This window comes from Mastigoproctus giganteus, chromosome 6, assembly GCF_048544385.1.
Source record: "Mastigoproctus giganteus isolate SK-2022 chromosome 6, ASM4854438v1, whole genome shotgun sequence".
In the NCBI taxonomy this organism is placed as follows: domain Eukaryota; kingdom Metazoa; phylum Arthropoda; class Arachnida; order Uropygi; family Thelyphonidae; genus Mastigoproctus; species Mastigoproctus giganteus.
Genome location: NC_143580.1, coordinates 199,231,550 through 199,255,101, shown reverse-complemented (window position 1 = coordinate 199,255,101; position 23,552 = coordinate 199,231,550). Strand labels below are relative to the sequence as shown.

General features: G+C 38.4%; 1 protein-coding gene across 1 annotated transcript in view; it reads right to left on the bottom strand.

The window, feature by feature from the left end:
* The window catches only part of Ranbp21 (exportin-5-like protein Ranbp21), a 246,751-nt gene that overhangs the window by 119,075 nt on the left and 104,124 nt on the right, over nt 1–23,552 (bottom strand). Inside the window, exons 12-14 of the mRNA XM_090376372.1 lie at nt 20,224–20,314; nt 15,444–15,566; nt 11,511–11,623 (exon numbers count right to left, since the gene is read on the bottom strand). Of these exons, the coding sequence (XP_090232498.1) occupies nt 11,511–11,623; nt 15,444–15,566; nt 20,224–20,314 (327 nt within the window). The remainder of the gene's footprint in view (nt 1–11,510; nt 11,624–15,443; nt 15,567–20,223; nt 20,315–23,552) is intronic.

Sequence of the window (23,552 nt, the reverse complement as noted above, 5' to 3'; positions counted from 1 at the left end):
AGCACACTGTCTCTGGCCGAATTGTATACCAGGGACCCGTAATCCAGTCTGGATCATACAAGCGCACGGTAAAGCCGGAGGAGGGTTTCGGTTTGGTTTTTTTTTTTAGGAGCATTAGCAACTAAGGCCATATTGCTCCGGTGCGGTGGTCATTCCCTGACCTTTCCGCATCTTCCGTATTTGGTGGTGACGGGCTCGAACCCCGGTCTAATCAAGAAGCGTGTGCTATGCACTGCTGCTCCTTCCCACCTGGCTACGGAGGCGCCTCCGGAGGAGGGTGCATCGGTCCGCACCCCAAGATGTAGAGGGGAGAGAGAGAGAGAGAGCGCAGAATATTCAGACCTCTTGTGCACTTTGCGCGGAGTTGACGGATGTGACAGAGAAAGGTCAGCTTTTTATCAAATACGAGTCCCAAGAATTTTGTGTCTGCTGCTACTGGAATAGCATTTTGTCCGAGCCTTAATTCAGGTTCAGGATGAAGATTACGCTTATGACAAAAGTGTACACAAACGGTCTTCTGCGGCAAGAACCTGAATCCATTAAATAGAGCCTAGGAATTTAGGCGATCAATGGCTTTTTGCAGTTGTCTTTCTATAACCCTCATGTTGCATGACTGACAAAATATGCTAAAGTCATCAACATAGAGGGCACTCTTTACAGTTGGAGGAAGTTGTTTGGTGATGGAATTTACTTTGATGACGAAAAGCGTGACACTCGATAGTGATCCTTGTGGTACTCCCTCCTCTTGACAGAAGGGACGAGAGAGTGAGGATCCCACACGAACTTGGAAAGATCAATTGGCTAAAAAGTTTTTAATAAAAATGGGGGAATGCTATCTAAGACCAAGGCTATGCAAATCTTTTAAGATGCCAAATCTCCAAGTTGTGTCATACGCTTTCTCCATGTCAAAGAATACAGACACCAAATGTTCACGTTTTAGAAAAGCATCCCGGATGGATGTTTCCAATTTAATAAGATGGTCCAGAGTGGACCGGTTCCGTTGGAAGCCGCACTGGATGTTAGAGAGAAGGTCATTCGATTCTAAATGCCACATTAAACTAAAGTTAACCATTCTCTCTAGGATTTTGCACAGACAGCCAGTCATAGCAATAGGACGATAATTAGTAGTTACTTTTGGATCCTTTCCTGGCTTAGCAAAGGCAAGAACGATTGCTTTGCACCAGGAATCCGGAAACTGCCCTTCAATAAAGATTCTATTATATAGAAGGAGCAGGTGATCCATAGATTTTGGTGAAAGATGCTTAATCATTTCATAATGGATGCAATCTGGTCCAACAGCACTTGCCTTGGAAAGAGTGAGGGCTCTTTTCAGTTCCTGTATAGTGAATGCCCCATTGTAGGGAAAAAGGCTCTTAGACTTAAAATTAAGTGCCTGTTTTTCGATTTTATGTTTCAGGACCAGGAACTCTGGGGAATATGAAGATATCGCAGAGATGTTAGAAAATGTTTACCTAAGAGAATTGGCTATTGCAGTTGGATCTGTAATGGTGCATCCATTATAATCTAGGACTGAAAAATTGTGGGATGAATACTGTCCCTTCATTTTCCAGATTTTGTCCCAGACCAATTTAGTACTAGTGGACTGAGTAATTGATGAAGTAGAACGGATCCACGATTCCTTTTGACTCTGACGGCGGATGTAGCGTGCTTTGGCTCGTGCGCGTTTAAAGGCTATAAGGTTGGTCGTGGTAGGATATCGGCGGAATATCCCCCACGCTTTGTTTTGAGCCTTTTTTGCTGATATGCATTGTGAATTCCACCATGGTTTGGGAAATAGTGGAAACCGGGCAATGTTTTTTGGACGGCATTCGCAGCTGCTTGGATAATAATTTCTGTGATGTACGTTACTGCATCATTGATAGGCTCCTGACTAACGGTACTGAGGTCAAAATTTGCTTGATGTTGGAAGGCAGTCCACAGTCAGCCTGATCAGTCTTCCACCGTGGTAACCTGAAAGAAAGACACGGTCTTCCACTGTGTAACGAGGTTATCACAGGGAAGTGATCACTTCCGTATGGGTTCTCCTCCACTTCCCAAGTGAGTGAAGGAAGTAGAGAAGGGGAGCAGATAGAAAGATCAATGGCAGAAAATGTACGGGTAGGCATGTGGAAGAATGTGTTGGTTCCCACATTTAGAAGAGAGAGGTCATTGTCATTTAGCATATGCTCTATGACTCGTTCCCTTCCATTATTGCTAGCACTACCCCACAGGGTGTTATGTCCATTAAAATCCCCTAGAAGTAAGAGAGGGGGAGGCAACTGCATTAGTAGTAGCAGTGGCATGTGATGCAAGAAAGCAAACGTATGAGCTTATGCAGCATCAGCCAAAAAAAAAAAAAAAAAAAAAAATCACACCATTCCCTCCAAATGCCTGTCCAGTTCCTCCTTAAATTTATTCAACCTATCAACTTCCACAACGACAGATGGAAGTTTGTTCCAGCAATTAACCACCCGCTGGCCAAAGGCAAATTTCCGCACATCTGTCCGACATCCATCCTTCCTCAATTTGAATTTATGCCCTCTGAGGTGATTATTCTGAGCTAGAGGAAGAATCCCATTGGCATTGAGCATGCTAAAACCATTCAAAGCCTTATACACCTCTATCAGATCACCTCGCCGGTGCCTAGTCTCCAGACTCTGTAATTTGCAAAACTTAAGCCTTTCTTCGTAAGAGCAACCCTTTGTTCCATTCACTAATCTTGTTGCACTTCTCTGTACTCGTTCCAGCAATTCTATATCCTTCTTGAAATGAGGCTTCCAGACCTGTATACAGTACTCAAGATGTGGCCTAACCATTGCCTTATACAAGGGAATAATCACCTCCTTATCCCTGCTAGAAAAATTCCTGTATATCATTGACAAGAGACCATGAGCTACTCTTGCAGCTCGTCTGCACTGCTCAGAGAACTTCATATCTGCCTGCACAATTACTCCCAGGTCTTTTTCATTTTCTACCACCTTAAGTGTAGTACCACACAGTTGGTACGTTTCTCTGGGGTTACTTCTACCCATATGCAGTACTTTGCATTTGTCAAGGTTAAACTTCAGTTGCCACTTCTTAGCCCATCTGCCCAAATTATCTAGATCCTGTTGCAGTAGCACACTGCCATTACTGTCATTAACAACCCTGCCAACCTTTGTATCATCTGCAAACTTCGACATTAAGCCTGATATACCTTCATCAATATCATTGATAAATATACAAAACAACAGAGGACCTAACACCGAACCCTGTGGGACTCCACTAATAACATTAGTCCAAGAAGAGCAGCACCCATTAATTACCACCCTCTGTCTTCTCGCACTTAACCATCCTTTTATCCATTGTAGCAACTTACCCTTAATACCATTCTGCTCCAATTTGTACAATAGTCTTCCATGCGCAACAGTGTCAAAAGCTTTCCTGAAATCCAAATATATGATATCAAAATTATTTTTTGCATCCAGTTCCTTTGTAACCACATCATAATATCCTATCAAATTTGTCAGACAAGACTTTCCCTTAACAAACCCATGCTGTGTCTGAATTATTGCTGCAGTCTTGTCTAGATGATCCTGCAATGCATCTTTAACCAGCGACTCCATTATTTTACCCGGAACAGAAGTTAAACTAACTGGTCTGTAGTTACTCGTGTCACCCTTCGATCCCCCTTTGTGAATTGGGGATACATTTGCACATCTCCAGTCCGTGGGAACCTCCCCTGAGTCCAAGGATGCTCTCATAATTATGGCTAAGGGTTTGCTTAGTTGCTTTGCCGCCTCCTTTAATATAACTGGATAGATCCCATCCACCCCAGGTGCTTTTCTTACGTTTAACTTCGACAATTTCTCTTCCACTTTGCTCTCAGTTATTACAAAATCATTAAGTATCTTGCTACAATTTGATAACCTTCTGCCATTTTCAAACCTTAATAATTCCTCATGTGTGAATGTAGATGCAAAATACTCATTCAGTTTGTTTGCTATCTGAGCAGGATCATCAACAGTCGAACCATCGATGTCAAGTGGACCAATCAGATTCATCCCCTTCCTTTTAGAGTTTATATAAGTAAAGAAATCCTCGCTGTTTTTCTTAGCATCTTTTGCCAAGGATTTCTCGTAATCTGCCTTCGCCTGCCGAACCTCCTTTGTGACCTGATTACAGATTAACTTATATCTGCCATAGGCTTCTGAGTCGCTTGATAATTTATATGCATCCCATGCATTTTTCTTTAGAAGATCATCAAGAAGATCATCATTTCATTAGAAGATCATCAAGGTCTTCCTGGGAGATGTCAGTCCCAGGTGGCAAATAAATTGAACAGACGGTTAATAGAAATCCCACTGTAAGGCAAATTGCAATAGCCTCTATGCTGGTTGTAAGTAGCAAGGCCTGGACTGGGGTCTGGTTGCCTACAAGGATAGCCACTCCTCCATGAGCAGGACCATCCGAAATTCTGTCCTTACGAAAAATTGTGATGTTATGCATGGTGGGATCATCATTTGCCTTTAGATAAGTTTCCTGCAAGCAAAAGCAAACTGGCGCATGCTTTTGCAGGAGGGCCTTGATGTCATCAGTATTTCGCCGGAATCCACGACAATTCCATTGTAGGAATTTAGCCATTATTTTGGCTTGGTGGGCCCATCAGGCGGCTTCCGAGGTGCTGAGGGCTTACTTTTGTCAGTCTTGGATTTATCTTTTTTGGGGAAGTGTGGATGCTGTCCCGTGTCCATTTCTTCCTCCGCAAAGAGTTCCAAGACTGATTCATCCAGTACCTCCTTATTCTCTACATCCATTGTTTCTGGTGTTACGGGTGGCTCTTCTGAACCTTTTAGCTTTTCTTTACCACTTGGTTTTGGTAGTGGTGGAGCACTAGGAGGTATGGATATAGGAGTGGCAGCCAATTGTGTTTTTTTTGGTGGGCTTTTGTGAACTCAATAAATAGCGTGCAATCGGAGTGAATGACTCTCTTGGTGGTATAGTCATCTCAGTTTGTGTACCGATAGTGCACTTAGCAGAAACCTTCTGGGCATATGAAGGTTTTCTGCTATTTATTGGTTGGATACGTTTTCTGGCCTCTGGGTAGGAGATATTCAGCTCCATTTTCAGTTTTTGGATTTCTTTTTCATCCTTCCACCGCTAGAATGCTCTAGAGTAGGCGGGGTGCTCTCCTTGGCAATTGACACAGATCGGTTTTGAAGCTGAACCTTCCTTGCTCTAGTGGTCTTTAACACCACATCGAGCACAGGCAGGGTTACCACGACAAGATGTTTGTGAGTGGCCGTATTTTTGGCATCTAAAACACCTCAGTGGGTTTGGGATATAAATCCTCACTGGGCAGTTTAGACAGCCTGCCTTGATGGAACTTGGAGGCTGTGGGGTGTTGAACGTGAGGATAAGAACTCAGGTAGGGACGAGATTCCCATCCTTTCATATCGATATTCTCCTGACAGCTGTCACTCCTTGGTCTTTCAATTCAGAGCAGATTTCTTCTTCGAAGACATGAAGAAGGTCCCACTCTGATATAACACCTCGTGAAAAATTCAGAGTTTTGTGGGGTGTTACGGTGATAGGTATTCCCCCTATGGATGTAGACTTTATGATTTTTGCCACTTGTTTTGTGGTAGAAGCTTCGACCAAAAGGTTGCCAGAACGCAGTCTTTTTACAGATTTAGGTGACCCTGCCAACCCTTCTAATCCTTTCTGGATAAAGAACGGTGACATCTTTCCAATTGACTGCTCTCCGGTGGAATGGAGAATGAGGAAAAGCGGTGTCACTGATGGTGGTGGTGGTGTATCCTCAGTCCTGGCTCTTTTTGCAGAGGTGTTATCTGCGTCATCATCTCGATTAGGTAGGGGCCTTGTTGGGGCCCCAGAAGAAATAGGGATTAAATTACTCATATGAGTAAGATAAAAATTTAAGATGCCCTAAGGTGAGGTACACCCACCACGGAGCCCTACGAGGGGACACCCACTCGTGAACTTGCAGGTACTGCGTACACGAATGGGACACCAAGTTAGCTTAGGAGCACCATACCCACATTTCCAATAAGCCTTGATCCTGTCCCAGGACCAAAGGGAGGGAGACTTATTGGAACGCAGTTGACCCTAGCAGTAAGAACCACCCGCCGATTGATCCAGGTCGGGCCGGTCCAGGACCACCCGTCTTGTTGAAGCAGGGGCCAAAGTGGTGTATTAAGGCTTGGCCCCTCAACCACCAGGATCCCCCTTTCCGAATTCCACGGGTCGCGGCGCACGGCTGCACACGCCGGATTCCAACGATGTAACCCTGGAACCAAGGTATGGGTGTTAGATCCCAGTGATGCTAATCTGGAAAACCAGCAGCATCACTGGGAGGTCCCCTCACCACGTACAGGTGCCCACGTCGAGGGGTTTATAATGAGGAGAAGTGGAAGAGAATCAAGTATGTCTGCAGGAGCCAATGTTAGTGATACTATAGCATTATTAGTTACTACATTAATTATCACATTTTAAGGATATAAAAGGTGATATTGCTTATATATGTACTAATGATATTAAACATAGACAATCTGAGAAAAAAAGCTGCAGGTTAGGACTGAATTTGAAAGTGTCTGGAATTTTGTCAAGGCATAATAGAAGAAAATTCCTCATTGTCATCAATTCAGCTCTGGGGAGATTGTGCAAGGAGTAAAATTTTCCTTAATATGGCTTGTGCTTGTTAACAGAAAAGACTGTTCTTATAGATGTGAGATGCACTTGAAGAGATGGGAGAGGTGCGACAATATTTGCTGATGCTATCAGGTAATAATAAGTTTGTGTTAGTGGAGGGGAGGGATACAAAGACTAAATGGCAGCCATTAGTAAATTCGAAATTGATTTTTGCACTGCTTCTACTGGGGCATGCAGCTGGCTGGTTTGTGGATATGGGGATTTCTGGAGCAAGGGCAACCAAGGCCAAATTGTGGCTGCAGATGTGCAGTAGCCTGGTAAGTAAGGTGTGGAGGGGGATTACAAAGCCTGCTGGGGTCCTCATGGGAGAAGCAATTATATAGGCTGTATTAGGATTATTAAGAGCAAAAATAGGCATGCATATACTTGCTTATACATTAATGCTAGGAACATAGCAAATAAATTTTGATGAATTTTAAGTATTGGTTAAATAATAAAAAAAATTCAGACATTATGGGGATATCACAATGTGCCACTCTGACACATTACAGAACAGATTCTAAAACAGTACAACCAGTGGATAAGGGTTGCCAGTATAACAATGAATTAGTTATAAACTAAATGACTGGGATAAGTTAGATGTAAAACTACACTACCCTACAAAGGCACTGCTGTTTTCATGTGGACTCTTCCAAATAGACAATAGAATCAGACTGGTGTTATGGCACACACACAAAAAAAAAAACTACACAGTTCACCCATCCATATCCTCCAAGAGGAGCTTAGAGGGGAACAGGCATTCTGTATGTTATCAGACACTCAATCTAAAACACTGATGGATCCAATATCTTTCTATCTCAGAAGATTTAAGAGAAGTCCGGTTGGCCTGCCTCCCTAAAATCCACTTATGCACACCTTCTCGATGGTAAGCCCTGTTATGTCACTTAGGTGGCAACGAGCATATTAAGTGGTGCTCTTCAAGACGCCTGGTCAGCATGAAGAGGAAAAGACCAAACTTTCCAGCACATGACAGCACAATGAAACAAATGGCCCTCAGTCCCCAGTGGCTTTCACTCCCCCTCTTACAGCAGCGAGAGGATCAGGGTGGAAGCAGAGGGTGCTAAGAATCTCTGGGTACAACCAGGCTGCCATGCACAGAAACTGAACTTGGCCTGTTACAACGTAAGATTGCTCATCGGTGAAGACAGGATATTAAAGCTGGAAAAGGAATTAGAAAATGTGAATTGGAATATCATCAGTTTGGCTGAAACAAGAAGAAATGAATCACTTATAAGTTTATCAAGTGGAAATCTGCTGTACACCAATGGAAACAGTGAAAGGAGCGAAGGTGGATTGGCTTTCTGGTCCTTAAAGATATAAAAAACAACATTTTGGAATTCAAAAGTACATCACCAAGGGTGTCAAGACTACTTACTCAAGATTTCTAAGAGGTACAAGCTAAAGGTTATAATGATTTATGCACCAACATTGAGCCATGATGATGAAGAGGTTGACAAAATGTACACCGAAATTGAGTCTTCTAGATGAGCAGAAAACCCACTACATTATCATTATGGGGGACTTCAATGCTAAGGTTGGAAAGAGACAAAACAGCACAGAAAGTGGAACTATAGGAAATTTTGGAATTGGTGAAAGAAACGAAAGAGGTGAAAAACTTGTGGAATTTGCAGAATCTCGAGGATTGTCAGTAATGAACACTTTTTTCAAGAAAAGGGTGAACAGAAAGTGGACATGGAAGAGCCCAAAGGGATTAACAACTAATGAAATTGACTTCATCCTCACTAACAGAAGATATATCGTGAATGATGTTAGTGTCCTGAACAAGGTAAATGTTGGAAGTGATCACAGAGGAGAAAAAGCAGTATGTACTGGAACTTAAGAAAACGTTTGAGCTTCTGCAGACGGCTCAGGACCAAGATATCGATGAGGAATATTACAACTTTCTGAAAGTGATAAAGCCCAAGAAACACTTGTCATGATAAACCGAAGACGACAAATGAAGAGCAAGATAAACACTGACAAGGAGAAAATTGAATATACTGAGTTATGCAAAGCCATTAGAAAGAGACTCAGAGAGGACATAAGAAGATTTAACACAAGAAAAGTAGAACAAGCATTAAGGGAAAACAAAGGACTTAAATCAGCAGCCATGAGCAGTAATACAGAAAGACAAATGATACTGAAACTGAAGAATAGCAATAGCTTATAAATAGCAGAGAAGGCATAATTTAAATAGCAGAAGACTACTATAGAGAATTATACAAGGGCGAGGGAATGATGCCAGCAGTGGGGAAGATGGATTGCAAAGTAGCAACACATATGACATACCTGATATTCTTCCTGATGAGGTAGAACATGCATTGAAGAAAATGAAGAATCAGAAAGCCCCAGGGGAAGATGAAGTTACTGTAGAGTTGTTAAAATTGGGAGGAAGAGACATAACACAAAAACTGGCAAGGCTCTTCACAAAGTGCATTAGAAAAGGTGTGATGCCTAAGGAGTGGAATAATGCAACCATAGTTTTGCTGCATAAGAAAGGAGATAAATCAGAAATTGGAAATTATAGACCAATTAGCTTATTATCCCACATCTACAAGTTGTTCACAAGGGTCATTACTAACAGATTAGAAAGAATACTTGATGAGAATCAACTGAAAAAGCAAGCTGTTCTGCTACTCTTTTATTTTTCTATTTCATATATTCTTTTACATAACTTTACACACACACACACACACACACACGCACGCACGCACGCACACACACGCACGCACGCACGCACGCACGCACGCACACGCACACACACACACACACACGAGGGGGGGGATTTTAAAATTTTCTTTCTCCATAGAAAGAATGAACAATATGGAAATGAATCAAATTTTATTCAACAGTCACCTCAAAGGGCTACATACCAGATGCAATATACTCCGATCTTTTCTAGATCTCCACCACACAGAACTCACTGTCTCGGTTCTCTAATCACTTATAAACTGCAAATACCATTACTGTGTGTCACCCCTTCAAAGGAAATGTGTTTTCAGCAAATAGGTAGTAATCTGAAAGGATCATATACAATGATTAGTGTGGGTATGACAACAATTCATAACCAAAATTGTTGATTGACTCTGGTTACTGAAGTCTTGAGACCAGGAACTTTTTCATGCAGGAAGAGGACCTCCTCATAAGAGTTCCCATGTTCAACTACAATCCTCATTCCAACGTTGAAATAATAGATCAGGCTAATAATTCTCCCCATCTCTTGTGGTTAGAGGCCCTCCATATAGCTGTGGTGGGTTCCACCATTAAACATAATGCTGGAACACATACACATTCTATAATGGAGGTCCTCATTTTACAACTTGATGAGAGGTGGCAACCTAACAACTTGCCTAATGTACATCACAACAACAATGCTTGGGTCTAGCAGTTAATATCCTGTTCTGTTATTCCTTAACTCCCTTCTTTCTTTTATTTGCCAAATGCAGTCCACAGTTGGGTATCTATATGCATGTGCTAGGCTACCTTTCTATATTATAGCTGACCTGCTGTTGTAGGCTTCAGTAAATTGACAAAAAGGCCATTTGCCTTGAAAGCTACTTGCCCCATTTGCTTGATTTTATGTTTTTAATCTCTAACTTGGTATTTTAATGTACTTAATTCATTTATATTTTTAACACAGTCTGTTTTTAATTATATATTTTTGTTTCAATAAACTTTAAATTTTTATCACTTGTTGGTTGAGGTAATATTATTTTAGTATACTTAGCCTTTAATTACTCATGAAATTTCAGGAATAAAAGAAGAGTAAGATTCACTCTTTTGAAAGTAAATGAATATCACCCAAAAAACTGACAGGAGGGAGAGATACTATCACCGATCTATGGGCTGTTGTTAGGTCTCTGGTTAAAATAATAATGAATCCTATTTTCACTCAGTCACCAATTGGCTTACAAACTTGTTTGAAACTAGGGAAAATTTTGTGATGGTACCTGATTTGCAGAAATCCTGTCCATGCATGGCTCTTTGTGGACAATATGATGTAATCATTCACAGGGCATATTTAGTATTTCTGTTATGCATTGTAATCCAATCTAATGATCTTCAAAAAAATCACGTCATAAACAGCAATGTTTCCTGTGGTTTACACACTCATGTGTCATTCACACCAATTCATATCATTCTCTTTGGTGATTAAAATCAACAAAGTCAACCAGGATGCGAATATGTGTTTATGATCCTTTTTGAACTTAGCGATTTGGTTCTTGACAGTACTATATTATGGACAATTGTCTTGATGATCCATGTAGACTGCTTGGAAAATAAATCTTCATGAGAAAGGGGGGGGGGCAAAAATTACTGATAATTTTTGCCTATCTGCCCAATGATGTTGATTATACTGCTGTGGAAACAGAAAAGTATTGTAACTGGGATAAGTGAAGTAGGACCAGAGTATATCTGTGAGGGGCCAAAGTAAGCAATACCACAGAACAATTATTATCTTTTTCAATTTTTCTGACACTTCTAATCCCATATTTCATTACTTCATGGTTGTTTCTTTTGTGAAATCAATAGTTTTGTTGGACATAACTCTTTTAGAGCTTGAAAAAAATTATTATTATAATATTTAAACTATTATTCTAAAAACTGTATTAGATGCATATAAAATGTTTGCAATTTAATATATTTTTCAAATAATAAAATTATGGTATGCCAAAAGGTTTTTAAATACCCTTCACATTAAAAGAAAATGTGTTCAAGATTTTGTATCCTGAACATTATTAAACAAGAAAAATTTATGACTATCTGAATTTATTTTTAATTTTATTAAGTTTACTCACTTTTGGTTTATCACTACCGAAAACACGACTCATCACACTTTCTAAAAACATCGATAAAGCATCCCACTGCAAAAAAGAGGGAGAGCTAAGATTGCATAAGCCATTTTCTGACCCTATAAATATAAAAACCATTAATAAAATTAATTTGAAGATTAATGTTTTCATTTCAAAAATTATATCACTGCACACTTTTTAATGTTTATGATTATTACAAATAGTACCATTAAAAAATTTGCATTCAAACTACACAGGATAACAACAAATTCTACATAAGTTAAAAAGAAAGGCACCGTATTTTCTAAATCTTTTTCATTATAGCTCCATGGATTACAATGTTGGTAAAATCCAAACTTCTAATACATTTTTCTCAGAAACATTCTATTTTCTAGATGCAAAAAAGCACAATAGATGCAATATTTTCATAATATAATATATATTTTCACCTCAATTTTGCATGCATTTTAAGTATAAAATTCGGGATCATCACAATTCCTGACTTGCTGGGTATGCATCTGCTCTTTTAGTACACATGACCACCTTGTGGTCTGCATATAGCAATATGGCTTCTCTCTTTGTACAATTGCTAGGAGCATGTGTTTCTTTGTGATCTTATACCTGCACAGTCCTCTCTGTCAGCACAGTGGCTTAATCAAATGGTACTCAACTTAGAAAAGTATTTTGGTTCTAGTCCTATCTTAGACTGGATGAATTTCTGATTGCTTTTCAACTAGCTAGTTTAAGTTTTCAGCCTCAAATAGGCAGGCAATGTGTGCATGTGTGTGTGTGGTTCCTACCCGAAAACAGGCAAACTATCCCTGGATATATCTGGCACAGAAGGCAATGGAAAACCACTGCAGTAGCATGCATAAAAATATTTTTATGGATTATAGATTCATATAGATTATAGACCTGTCTTCAGACAGAACACTCATCATCTTCACCCACCCACAAAATACCTTATGACCTTTCTGAAGAATATCAGTGATTCAGTCCCTTGTATCTGCACCCATGGTTTACATGGTTATTTGTGGAAATTCAATACATGCTAAGGGAGTTAGCATTAGTAGAGGCATTTGATGCAAGAAAGCAAACTTATGCAGCATCAGCCAAAAAAAAACACTTCCACTTCACCCCTCTGTTCGTTCGAAATACCTGTCCAGCTGAGCCTTAAACTTATTTAGGCTATCAACTTCCACGACAAAGGATGGAAGTCTGTTCCACCAACCAACCAACTACCCACTGGCTAAAGGCAAACTTCCGCACATCTATCCTACATCTGTCTTTCCTCAATTTGAATTTATGCCCTCTCAGGTGATTATTCTGAGCAAGAGGAAGAATCCCATCAGCATTGAGCATGCTCAAACCATTCAAGGCTTTGTACACCTCTATCAGATCACCTCGCTGGTGCCTAGTCTCCAGACACTGTAATTTGCAAAATTAAGCCTTTCTTCGTAAGAGCACCCCTTTGTTCCATTCACTAATCTTGTTGCCCTTCTCTGTACTTGTTCCAGCAGCTCTACATCCTTCTTGAAATGAGGCCTCCAGACCTGTATACAGTACTCTAGGTGTGGCCTGACCATTGCCTTATACAAGGGAATAATCACCTCCTTATCCCTGCTAGAAAAATTCCTATATATCATTGACAATACACCATGAGCTACTCTTGCAGCCCATCTGCACTGCTCAGAGAACTTCTGCCTGCACAACCACCCCCAGGTCCCTTTCATTCTCTACCACTGTGTAGTACCACAGAGTTGATACGTTGCTCTGGGGTTGCTGTTTCCCCATATGTAGTACTTTACATTTGTCAATGTTAAACTTCATTTGCCACCTCTCAGCCCATCTGCTCAACCTTTCCAGATCCTGTTGCAGCAGCATACTGTCAGTAGTGTCCTTAACAACCCTGCCAACCTTTGTATTGTCTGCAAACTTGGACATTAAGCTTGATATACCATCATCAATATCATTTATAAATACAGAAAACAATAATGGACCCAACACTGAACCCTGAGGGACTCCACTGATAACATTAGTACACGATGAGCAGTGTCCATTGATAACCACTCTCTGTCTTCTCCCCCTCAACCACCCCTTTATCCATAGCAGCAATTTGCCTCCAATGCCACACTGCTCCAATTTGTGCAGCAGTCTTCCATGTGCAACAGTATCAAAAGCCTTTCTAAGATCCAAGTATATAATATCAAAGTTATTCCCTGCATCCAGTTCTTTTGTGACTGCATCATAGCATCCAATCAAATTGGTCAGGCAAGACTTCCCCTTAACAAAACCATGCTGTGTCCGAGCTATAACTGAAGTCTTGTCCAGATGATCCTGCAATGCTTATTTAACCAGTCCCTCCATTAATTTCCCTGGAACAGAAGTTAAACCCCCAGGTCTATAATTACTTGTGTCAGCCTTTGATTCTCCTTTTGTGAATTGGGGTCACATTTGCACATCTCCAGTCTGTGGGTACCTCCCCTGAGTCCAAGGAAGCTCTCATAATTATGGCTAAGGGTTTGCTTACTTCTTCTGCTGCCTCCTTTAATATAACTGGATAGATCCCATCCACCCCAGGTGCCTTTCTTGTGTTTATCTTCAACAATTTCTCCTCCACTTTACTCTAAGTTATTACAAGATTCTCTAGCTTACTGCCAGAGTTGAATACACCTCTGGCTTTCCCCTCATTAAATAACTCCTCATGTGTGAATTTCGATGCAAAATATTCATTTAGTTTGTTAGCTACCTGAGCAGGATCATCAACAGTTGACCCATCAATATCAAGTGGACCAATCTGATTCATCCCCTTTCTTCTAGAGTTTACATAAGTAAAGAACTCTTTGCTGTTTTTCTTTGCATCCCTTGCCAAAGATTTCTCGTAATCTGCCTTCGCCTGCCTAACCTCCTTTGTAACTTGGTTACATATCAACTTGTATCTATCATAGGCTTCTGTGTCACATGTTAATTTGTATGTATCCCATGCATTTTCTTCTCTGCCATATGTCTCATTAGTTCATCTGACATCCATTTAGGCCTAAACCTTGAACAATATTTCTTAGTTGGTATGTAAAGCCTAGTAGCTTCCAAGATACGTTCTTTGAATGCTTCCCATTTTGAATTTGCTGTTGGTAACATCATCAGTTGGTCCCACTGTATAAAATTTAAATACTGTCTCAGTCCATCGTAGTCGCCTTTATGAAAGCAATAACCCTTCCCTTTACCCCTGATGGTAGTTACCTCTTTGAGTAAATCCCACTTCAGCACACTGTGATCACTTCCACTTAGTGGTTCATTTATCTGCAGATTCTTAATGCATGAAGAATCACTACTGATAATCATCAGAGTTAATGTTCAGGCCCTATTTGTGAGTTAAGCAGGTCAAATTTCAACAAGGCTTCCCCTCCATAAAGGTACTGGCTCATTAGGAGAGCTCTGTGAGAGTACACATTATTGTCCATTAAAAGAAAGCGGGAACCAATTTCCCTTACAAAAGAGTGAATGTATGAATAAAGGATTTCATCTTGATAACTCACAGCCACGAGCATTCCTTTCTTGAAAACACAGATAGGTATAGTCACTGACAGTGATTCCAGCCAACATCATGAAACCACTACCTTCAAATGCTTCTTTCTGGGATATTAGCAAGATGTACTGTTCTTGAAAGTTAGGATTTTTGGCAGGACAGGATACAAAATTTGTGCCAGAAGGGTTTTAAAAAACACTGGGATAGCTTTTCACTTAAAATGTCTGATGGCTGATTCAAACAGGACTATCTTCAAATTAAATAACTTTCAAATTTAGTTTTTCAATATAAACTTGTGTTTAGTTTTCTCCTTAAACCAAATTCTGGAATTCTTCTGACAGTAGCATTTGGTTTGAAATGCAAGCAATACTTTTAAATTAATCAACAAAATATTTTATTTCATTATTACATACCAGTTCCAGTGTCAATAGTCTTTTTCAGCTGTAAACGTAGCTTGTCTGCAGCAAAGTTAAATGTGATAGTTGGATTAAGGCTTGTAGCATATCTGATAGTCTCACTCACATCTACTCTGAATTCTGGAAAAGATAACCAACCCACAAAATAATTCATGAAATACATAAAAAAAAAATAATAAATAATAATAAATAAATAATAATAAATAAAATAAAATAAAAATAAAATTTTTGAATATTTATTTAATTAAACTCAATCTTTCAATTAACAGTATGGCTAGTTGTGGTCATGTGGTAGAGTATTAGAATGCACTGAGTCTGAATCTGCACATCACTACTACTAAAAAAAAAAAAAAAAAATATTCGGCCAGCCTTACCGTTAATTAAACAAATAAATTTTTATTATGTAGTGAGTTTCAAAGATTTCTTTCATTGGTAAATGAAAGACTGATCATAGATTATCTATTTCAGTTGTTTATTATTTATTTATACAGCCACTCCCCGACTTACGTAAGGGTTGCGTTCCGCGGCGCTCTACATAAGTCGGAATTTCTCCCATGCTTATGCAGCACTTGCAACGTGCTTGTTGAATTGATTGAATCAAAAAAGAAAAGTTCGACGAACATGCAAATAGAATTATTTATTGTATTCATTCAATTTTTTTATCTCATGGGCAGGAAAAATTACAAAAGCGAACAATTTAAAAAAATTTCAAAATTATAAAATTACAAAAAAAGAGGAGACAGGCATAATGTCAGTAAGTTTTACCTCTTGAGCATCGTTGCCAGAATCGATGCCTTCAGCTGATAAGTGCACCACTGTGGAGGTTTAGAAGGGTCGGCCACTCAACCTTATGAAAGAACATATTAACGGACGACTGGACGGTGGTTTTTTCCTTTTCACCGTAGATTTCTTTGTAGCAAGCAAGCATATCATTCACCCCGTTAACTTTTAAGAATTGTTTGCTGTCGGGATCTCAAACCTCGCCACTGCCGATGCAATTTCACGAAATGCCATTGCCATCTCTCTGGTGATGAAGCGTCTCAGCTTCTCATTTAGTTCATCTTGAGCTTAGTCAGCATTTTCTTCTTTCACTATCACTGCCTGCAAGTCAATAAGTTCTTCAGATGCAAAATTTGATAAAACAGAATCAAATAACAGAAAGAAGTAGAGGACACCGTTGCATTAAAAAAAAATTTTTACTCTAGTATTGGGCAACAATGCCAAAACAAGGACATATTAATCTTTTAAGCTATTTATGGACAAAATTTTATTAAAAAAAACAGAGCCAGTCACTATGAAAATTCATTGTGAGGTACCTCATCACCGAATACAATTATACAGTTAACTCATCACTAAAAAGGTTAATTATTCTGGTATTGAACTAATTTCAAACAAATAGAATCATCAAAAGGTTAATTTGTCAATGACTTAAAAGGGGAGACATTGTTATGACATTCTGCTTCAGGACTTCTCTTAAATTTAACTGCTTGTGCAAAAAAAAAAAAAAAAAAAAAAAAAAAAAAACACACCCCACCTCACAAACATCCTCATTATTTAATTTACCTGATTAAAATGCATTTAATGGTCTTGAGGCTTTGCATTTTCTGCATCTTTTAAAGCAGATTCACATTCTGAAATAGGGATTTTCAACTTTGTATACAATATTCAAGATGCAGCCTAACCAAGGCATAACATAATGGAGTAATAACCTCTGAATTTCTATTAGCAAAATTCATATATATCACAAATAAAATTCCACGTACAGTTCTAGCAGTCTGTATACACTGTTGAGAACTTCACGTCAGATTGCACAATTACTTCTAAGTCGTTTACACTGTCAAATGCTTTACATTTATTGCTTTCCAAATAATAATATAATCATGGATTTCTATCTAAATGTAAAGCCCTATGTTACCCAATATTGTACTTCAACTGCCATTTTTCGGACAAAGTAAATAATTTACTTTGGTTTTACCGAGGAAGTATACCTGGGTTACGACCATTCATCACCCTCTCCACCTTTGTATCATCAGAAAACCTTTGACATCAAGCACATTGTTCCTTCAATGTCATTAACAAATATCATAAATAAGAGATTCAGAGTACTGAGCCTTGTGAAACTGCACTTAAGACCCCAGTCCATTCATTTATAACTTTCTCTCCTCTCATTTAATCAACTTTTTACCTGTCATTAATACATTCCCACTACAGCATATCATTACAATTTATTCAAAGGGTGTTATAACATAGGACATCACCAAAAATAAAATACATCCTTAATCATGGAGTCAATTTTAACTGCCACAGAAGTTAAAACTTACAGGAGTGAAATTACCGATTTCACCCTTGGAACCACCTTTGTAAATTGGAGAAATATTTGCACATCTCCAATCTGCTGGGACTTCACCAAATCCTACAGATGTATGGATTATAACATAAATGGATTCAGCAAGCCGTCCTGCTGCCTCCTTTAATATCACTGGATAAATCTTATCAGCTCCGTTGTCCTTCTTTCATATCCCAAGCTTACTTTTGATGATTTACCTACTATCATTTTCAATAATGAAACAATTGGCTACTTCCCGATACTTATTATCTGGGCCAATAGTAAGGTTATGTCTAAAATAATGCTTCATTATTTAGGGCTATCAAGTAACTTTCATGCAACTTTCCTTTCTGAAGGTCTAAAACAATGAAGTTTATGTGGAAACAAATGGAGATCTTGGTGCAAGGTTCCTTTGTTTTCCAAATATATTTCCATTGACAATTTTTTTATGGTTTCTTTTTAGGATTTTATTTCACTGCAGCACTTATTGTTCCAATTGTTTGGATTTTAACTGGAGGCTAAGGGTAATTACTTTCTTGCACACACTTCACACAGTGATGTATACACTGATACAACACTTATATGTTAGACTCCTCATTTATTGTACCTTGTTAATCCTAGGTATTCAACTACAGTGGACAAATAATCCAATAATTTCTTGATGTTGATGTACATTTAAACACAGTTTCACTTTTACATATATTTTTCCATGTTGTTTGTTGCCTGCTTATTCATGTTTTTCACCCTTGCAACTTTCCACATTTTTTGTTATGTTTATGGAACTGACCGTTAATTGGTCATTAGTGCCACGAGTCACAAAAGAGAGCCTTAAAAAAAAAAAAAAAACCTAATCAAGTTAAACTTGAAACTGAATGTAGTATAGGTAGCTTACTTTGTATTTTACATGAGTCTAATCAGCTGTTTTTCGATAAGAGGAAGATATAGTTAGTGAAATATGATCAAAAATATTAGTTATCTCAAGTGTAAGCTATTTTAAAGTGTTCAGATTTGTTTTCTTTAGAAACTATAAGGCATTTAATTTGTTCTGTTTGAATAGAACTCTATTAATGTCAGCTGTTGCTTTTAACAGGAAACAGAGGTTAAATGCAAAAGGACTGTTAATAAAGGTAAAGCTTCACAAAGGTATCTTCATGGATAATTATGAATGCAGCTTGAATTTTATAAAGGTAAGAGGAGTTTACCTGATCACTTTTGCAAGTGACACAGCCGCAACAGAATTAATTTTCTAAAAACAAAGAGATGGCTAACTTAATAAATAGAGCAATAGAATACTGTAAATTAAAGTTAATATTAATTAAGAATTTTAGAATTTTAGGCAGAGAATTTTACCTTGGATATAGAAAGAGAGAAATATATGTGTTCTAGAGAAATAAAAAAACTGTTTATCTAAATACCATTGTAATCTTGCCTGCGTTATTAAATGTTAGCCATAATCATAAAGTGGGTTAAGATAATTTGCAGTAGCTATCATCAGCATTAAGAGAAGTCCTAAGGAATTGACATTAAGCAGCAAACTGTATTTTTTTGTAAATCTTTTGGGATAATTAGAGCTCTATATGAATTCTTAGACATGTTGTCGTTTGTGTTATTTGAAAATGTTTTTATTTTATATAATTGTACAAGTCACAAGGAATCTAAAATCCTCATGTCTGTAATGTTTTTGGAAAACCCTATGAAACAATACAGAAACACATATAGAAACAATTACACCACTTCTATCTCGAAACCTTTTTAGGAAGAAACACTCATAATTATTTATTTATTTTGATAGGGTGCAGTCATCTGTTAAGAACTTGTGTATATTTGCTTTGAATGTTTTTTGCAAACTTACTGCTGATCTTTCCATTTAGGTGTGAATGTTTGTAAGCTTAGCCTGTTGTTAGTTCTAAGGATCACCGGTGTGTCCAACTGTTCATAACCTAATGACTTACAAAAAATTTAGTGATTCAAAGGTTGTGAGAAGGAAGGGTACAACAGGATAACAGTTGCAATCTGAATAACTTTCTTGTATAGCAGAAAATAGCACCAATTTTACCCTGGTGTCGCTTTTTGGAATTAATTTTTTTCACACTCTGTACGAGCCAGATATTGTCCATTTAGCTCTGTGTGATTAAAACAAGCTACCCCTATATATGCATTATGACTCTTGTGTTCATAAGTTAGATTGCCTTGATTTACTCCATGGGAAAGAAGGGAAAATGGCTGGGGGAAAACAATTCTGTTTGTGTAGAACATTTTGAATTTTAACTTGCTGCTGCTTGATGAATTTTAAGGCACCATATCTTTCATTGTCATTCCTTCTATGATCAAATAAACAGTCTTTAAACTGGTTAGGAAAAAAAATCCAAGAGAAATTGAGATAAATATAAAATGAAGAAATAGAATGTAATGACATAAGAAAATTCTTAAGAATCCACAGTCTGTACATACTCCTGAAAAATGCACTAAAATCTTCATCTGAGTCAAAATCAAGTCTTGAATAGTCACAGGATGGTGAATCAGTGTGTGAGGGAAATCCAACCTGAAAAAGTAACGATTATAATTCAAAACAGAGAGTGGGAGATAAAAAAAAAAAAAGTATATATAATTCTTTAATTAACATTGCTAAGTAATATTAGTATAACAAGTATAATTAATATAACAACAGTATCCCATGTTATACATGATCTCACTTTACATGTTTTCACTGTTAACATGATTTCAAAAAATAAATAAATAAAAACTAGTCTCAATTACTGCTTGGCCGCATCTATGAATCACTCACTGTGCATGTGCCACAAGCACACAGTGTTTTAGGTATTTCAGTCTCTCTGCAGCTGCAGGATTGGAAGCATCACAAATGGTATTTTGTCTTCTTAAATTTTCAGAATGTATTATATTGCAGTGTAACTTAAAATCGACCCCAGGGAAAAATGTAAAAACAGTGACTGAAGTGCTGCCAGCAGCAAAAAACAGAGGAAATCTATAACCCACGAGGAAAAATTTTATATGATTAAGAGGTATGAATGTAATGAACGGACCATTGCCATAGAGCCACAGGAATCTCTAAATTGACATTAAGAACAATAAGAAATCAGGCTAAGAAAATTAAAGGCAGTTGTTAAAGTGAGATGAGAATGACAGCTAGTAAGATTGCACAGATAAGGCTGCTACTTATCGAGAAATTAGAAAGGATGTGTTGGCTCAATGGATTGAACATCAAAATCAATGTGCTATTCCTATATCCACCAGTTTTATCCAGGCTAACGTGAAAATTTTATTTGTTTGAGGACCTGAATGCTATTGAGCCTGATCCAAAAGTGCAAATCTTAGCCACAAGTGCTGGAGGCTTTGAACATTTTAAGGGGTGATATCAATTGCATAACCTTAAGCTAACAGGGAGGCTGCAGCAGCTGATTCAGTTGCTGCTGAGAACTTTCCATCACAACTCCAAGTGGCAATTGAAGACTATGGTTATTTGCCTCAACAAGAGCTCAATATGGATGAAAATGGGGTTGTTCTGGAAGTTCATGCCAAGCAGAACATTTGCCTCTGTGCAAGAGAAGATAGCTCCAGGTTTTAAATCCTCCAAGAATTGCCTTATATTGCTGTTAGGAGGGAATGCATCCAGATATCATAAAATAAATCCCCTCATGGTTTATCATTCTGAAAACCCATGAGTACTGAAGAGTTATTCTAAGGGGCATTTGCCAGTTGTATGGCGGTCAACAAGAAAGTTTGGATTACAGCAGCTAGCTATCTTTGAATCCTACTTTTTCAATGAACTCTGTCGTGAATACTCTGACTTACTCGGGTTTACTCTGAGAGGATAAATGTGCCCTTTAAAATTCTTCTCCTCCAGGATAATGCACCTGAACCCCCCCCCCCCAAGAATCATTGATGTTGATGAAAATATTAATGTTATGTTCCTACTGCCAAATATGACATCCCTTATCCAAGCTATGGATCATGGCAACCTTCAAAAGTTATTATTTTCAGAGGACATTCACTCAAATGGTTAAAGATAACGATGGTGAAGATCAACTTTCCGTGGAAGATTTTGGAAGAAGAAATAACATCAAGAAAGCGACTGACACCATTAGAGATGTATGGGCAGAAGTTTCCGAGTTTTATAAGCAGGGATTTTGGAAATAGATTTGGCCCGATGTCATTGAGTCTCGTGACTTTGTTCCCGCAGTGGAACTTTCCAATTTAACATATGATATAATTGCCATTGCAAGGAGAGCCATATATAGTGCAAGGGAGTCACAGACTATTGCTACCCTGGCAAAAAAAAAAAAAAAAAAAAAAACAGATAAGAAAATACAAATTATGTCCTTCCCTCCTAATGTAGGTAACTATCCATTTGACCTCTGAATTTCTTCAAACTGTCAGCCTTGAATACCTGCTGAGGCAACTTTTTCCAGTAATCAACAACTCACTGGCTAAAAGAAAACTTTCTATAATCTAGTCTAAACCTCTTAACCTATAAACTGAATTTATGTACCCTAGTTCTGGAATTCTTTATAACAATGAAAATTCAGCCTTCATTCATTTTACTAATCCCTCTAGCCTTATAAACCTCAATCACATCCCCTCTAAGGTTCCTGGTTGCCAAGCTCTAGCCCACATAATCAAAGTCCTTCCTTGTATTGTCACACTTTTGCCAATCGCACCATGCAAGTTGCCCATCTTTGGACTCTTTCAAGAAGCTCAATGTATTCTTTCAGATGAGGTCTCAACACCTGGACACAGTACTCTAAATGTAGTCTCACAACTGCCTTATACAGCAGGACTACGACCCCCGATAAATCACTGATTGGACAACACAGGCTTTCCTAACCACCTGTTTACACTACTCAGGAAACTTCATATCTGCCCATATCATAACTCCCAGATCCCTTTCTTTCTTTACTGTTTTTAATTCAACCCCACCAAGTGTACAAATTATTTTGGGGTTACTATTCTCCAAGTGTAAGACCTTGCATTTTGCTGCATTAAAACATAGCTGCCACTTTTCAGACTTCCTGAAGCCTGTTCAAGTTATCCTGAAGGAGTGCTGCTTGGCACTGATCATTAATGACTCTCCCAATCTTTACATCATCTGCAAATTTTAACATCACACTCATTATTCCTTCATTGATGTAGTTTATGAAGATCAATCAGTAGTACAAGAACTAATTTTTCTGATGTCTTACAACAGATCCTTGGAGGATCTCACTTCTACTTTGACACCAATCTGAAGAATATCCATTAATCACAACCCTCTGCCTTCTTCCCTGCAGCAACCCTGCAATCCATTTGAGAACCTTTCCGGTAATCCCAACATGTTCCAGCCTATACAGTAATCTCTCATAAGGGAGAGAGTCAAATGTTTTCTTAAAACCAAATAATGTCAAAATTGTTCCCTACATCTATCTCATGATGTAACTGTGTCAAAATAGCTCACAAGGTTAGTTAAACATGACTTCTCTTAATGAAACCAAGTTGTGTGTCCTTCAAAATGCCATTTCTGTCTAAGCATCCCTCGATTGCTCTCTTAACCACTGGCTCTAAGGTTTTCCCTACCAATGAAGTCAGACTAACAGATCTGCAGTTACCGGCTTCACTCTTAAAACTGCCTTTATGTATTGGTGAAACATTCACATTTCTCCAGCCCAAAGGAACCTTTTGAGTCCAATAACGCAAAGTACTGCATATGGGTAACAGGAACCCCCAGAGAAATGAACCAATTGTGTGGTACTACATTCAGGGTAGTGGAGAATGAAGGGAAGACCTGG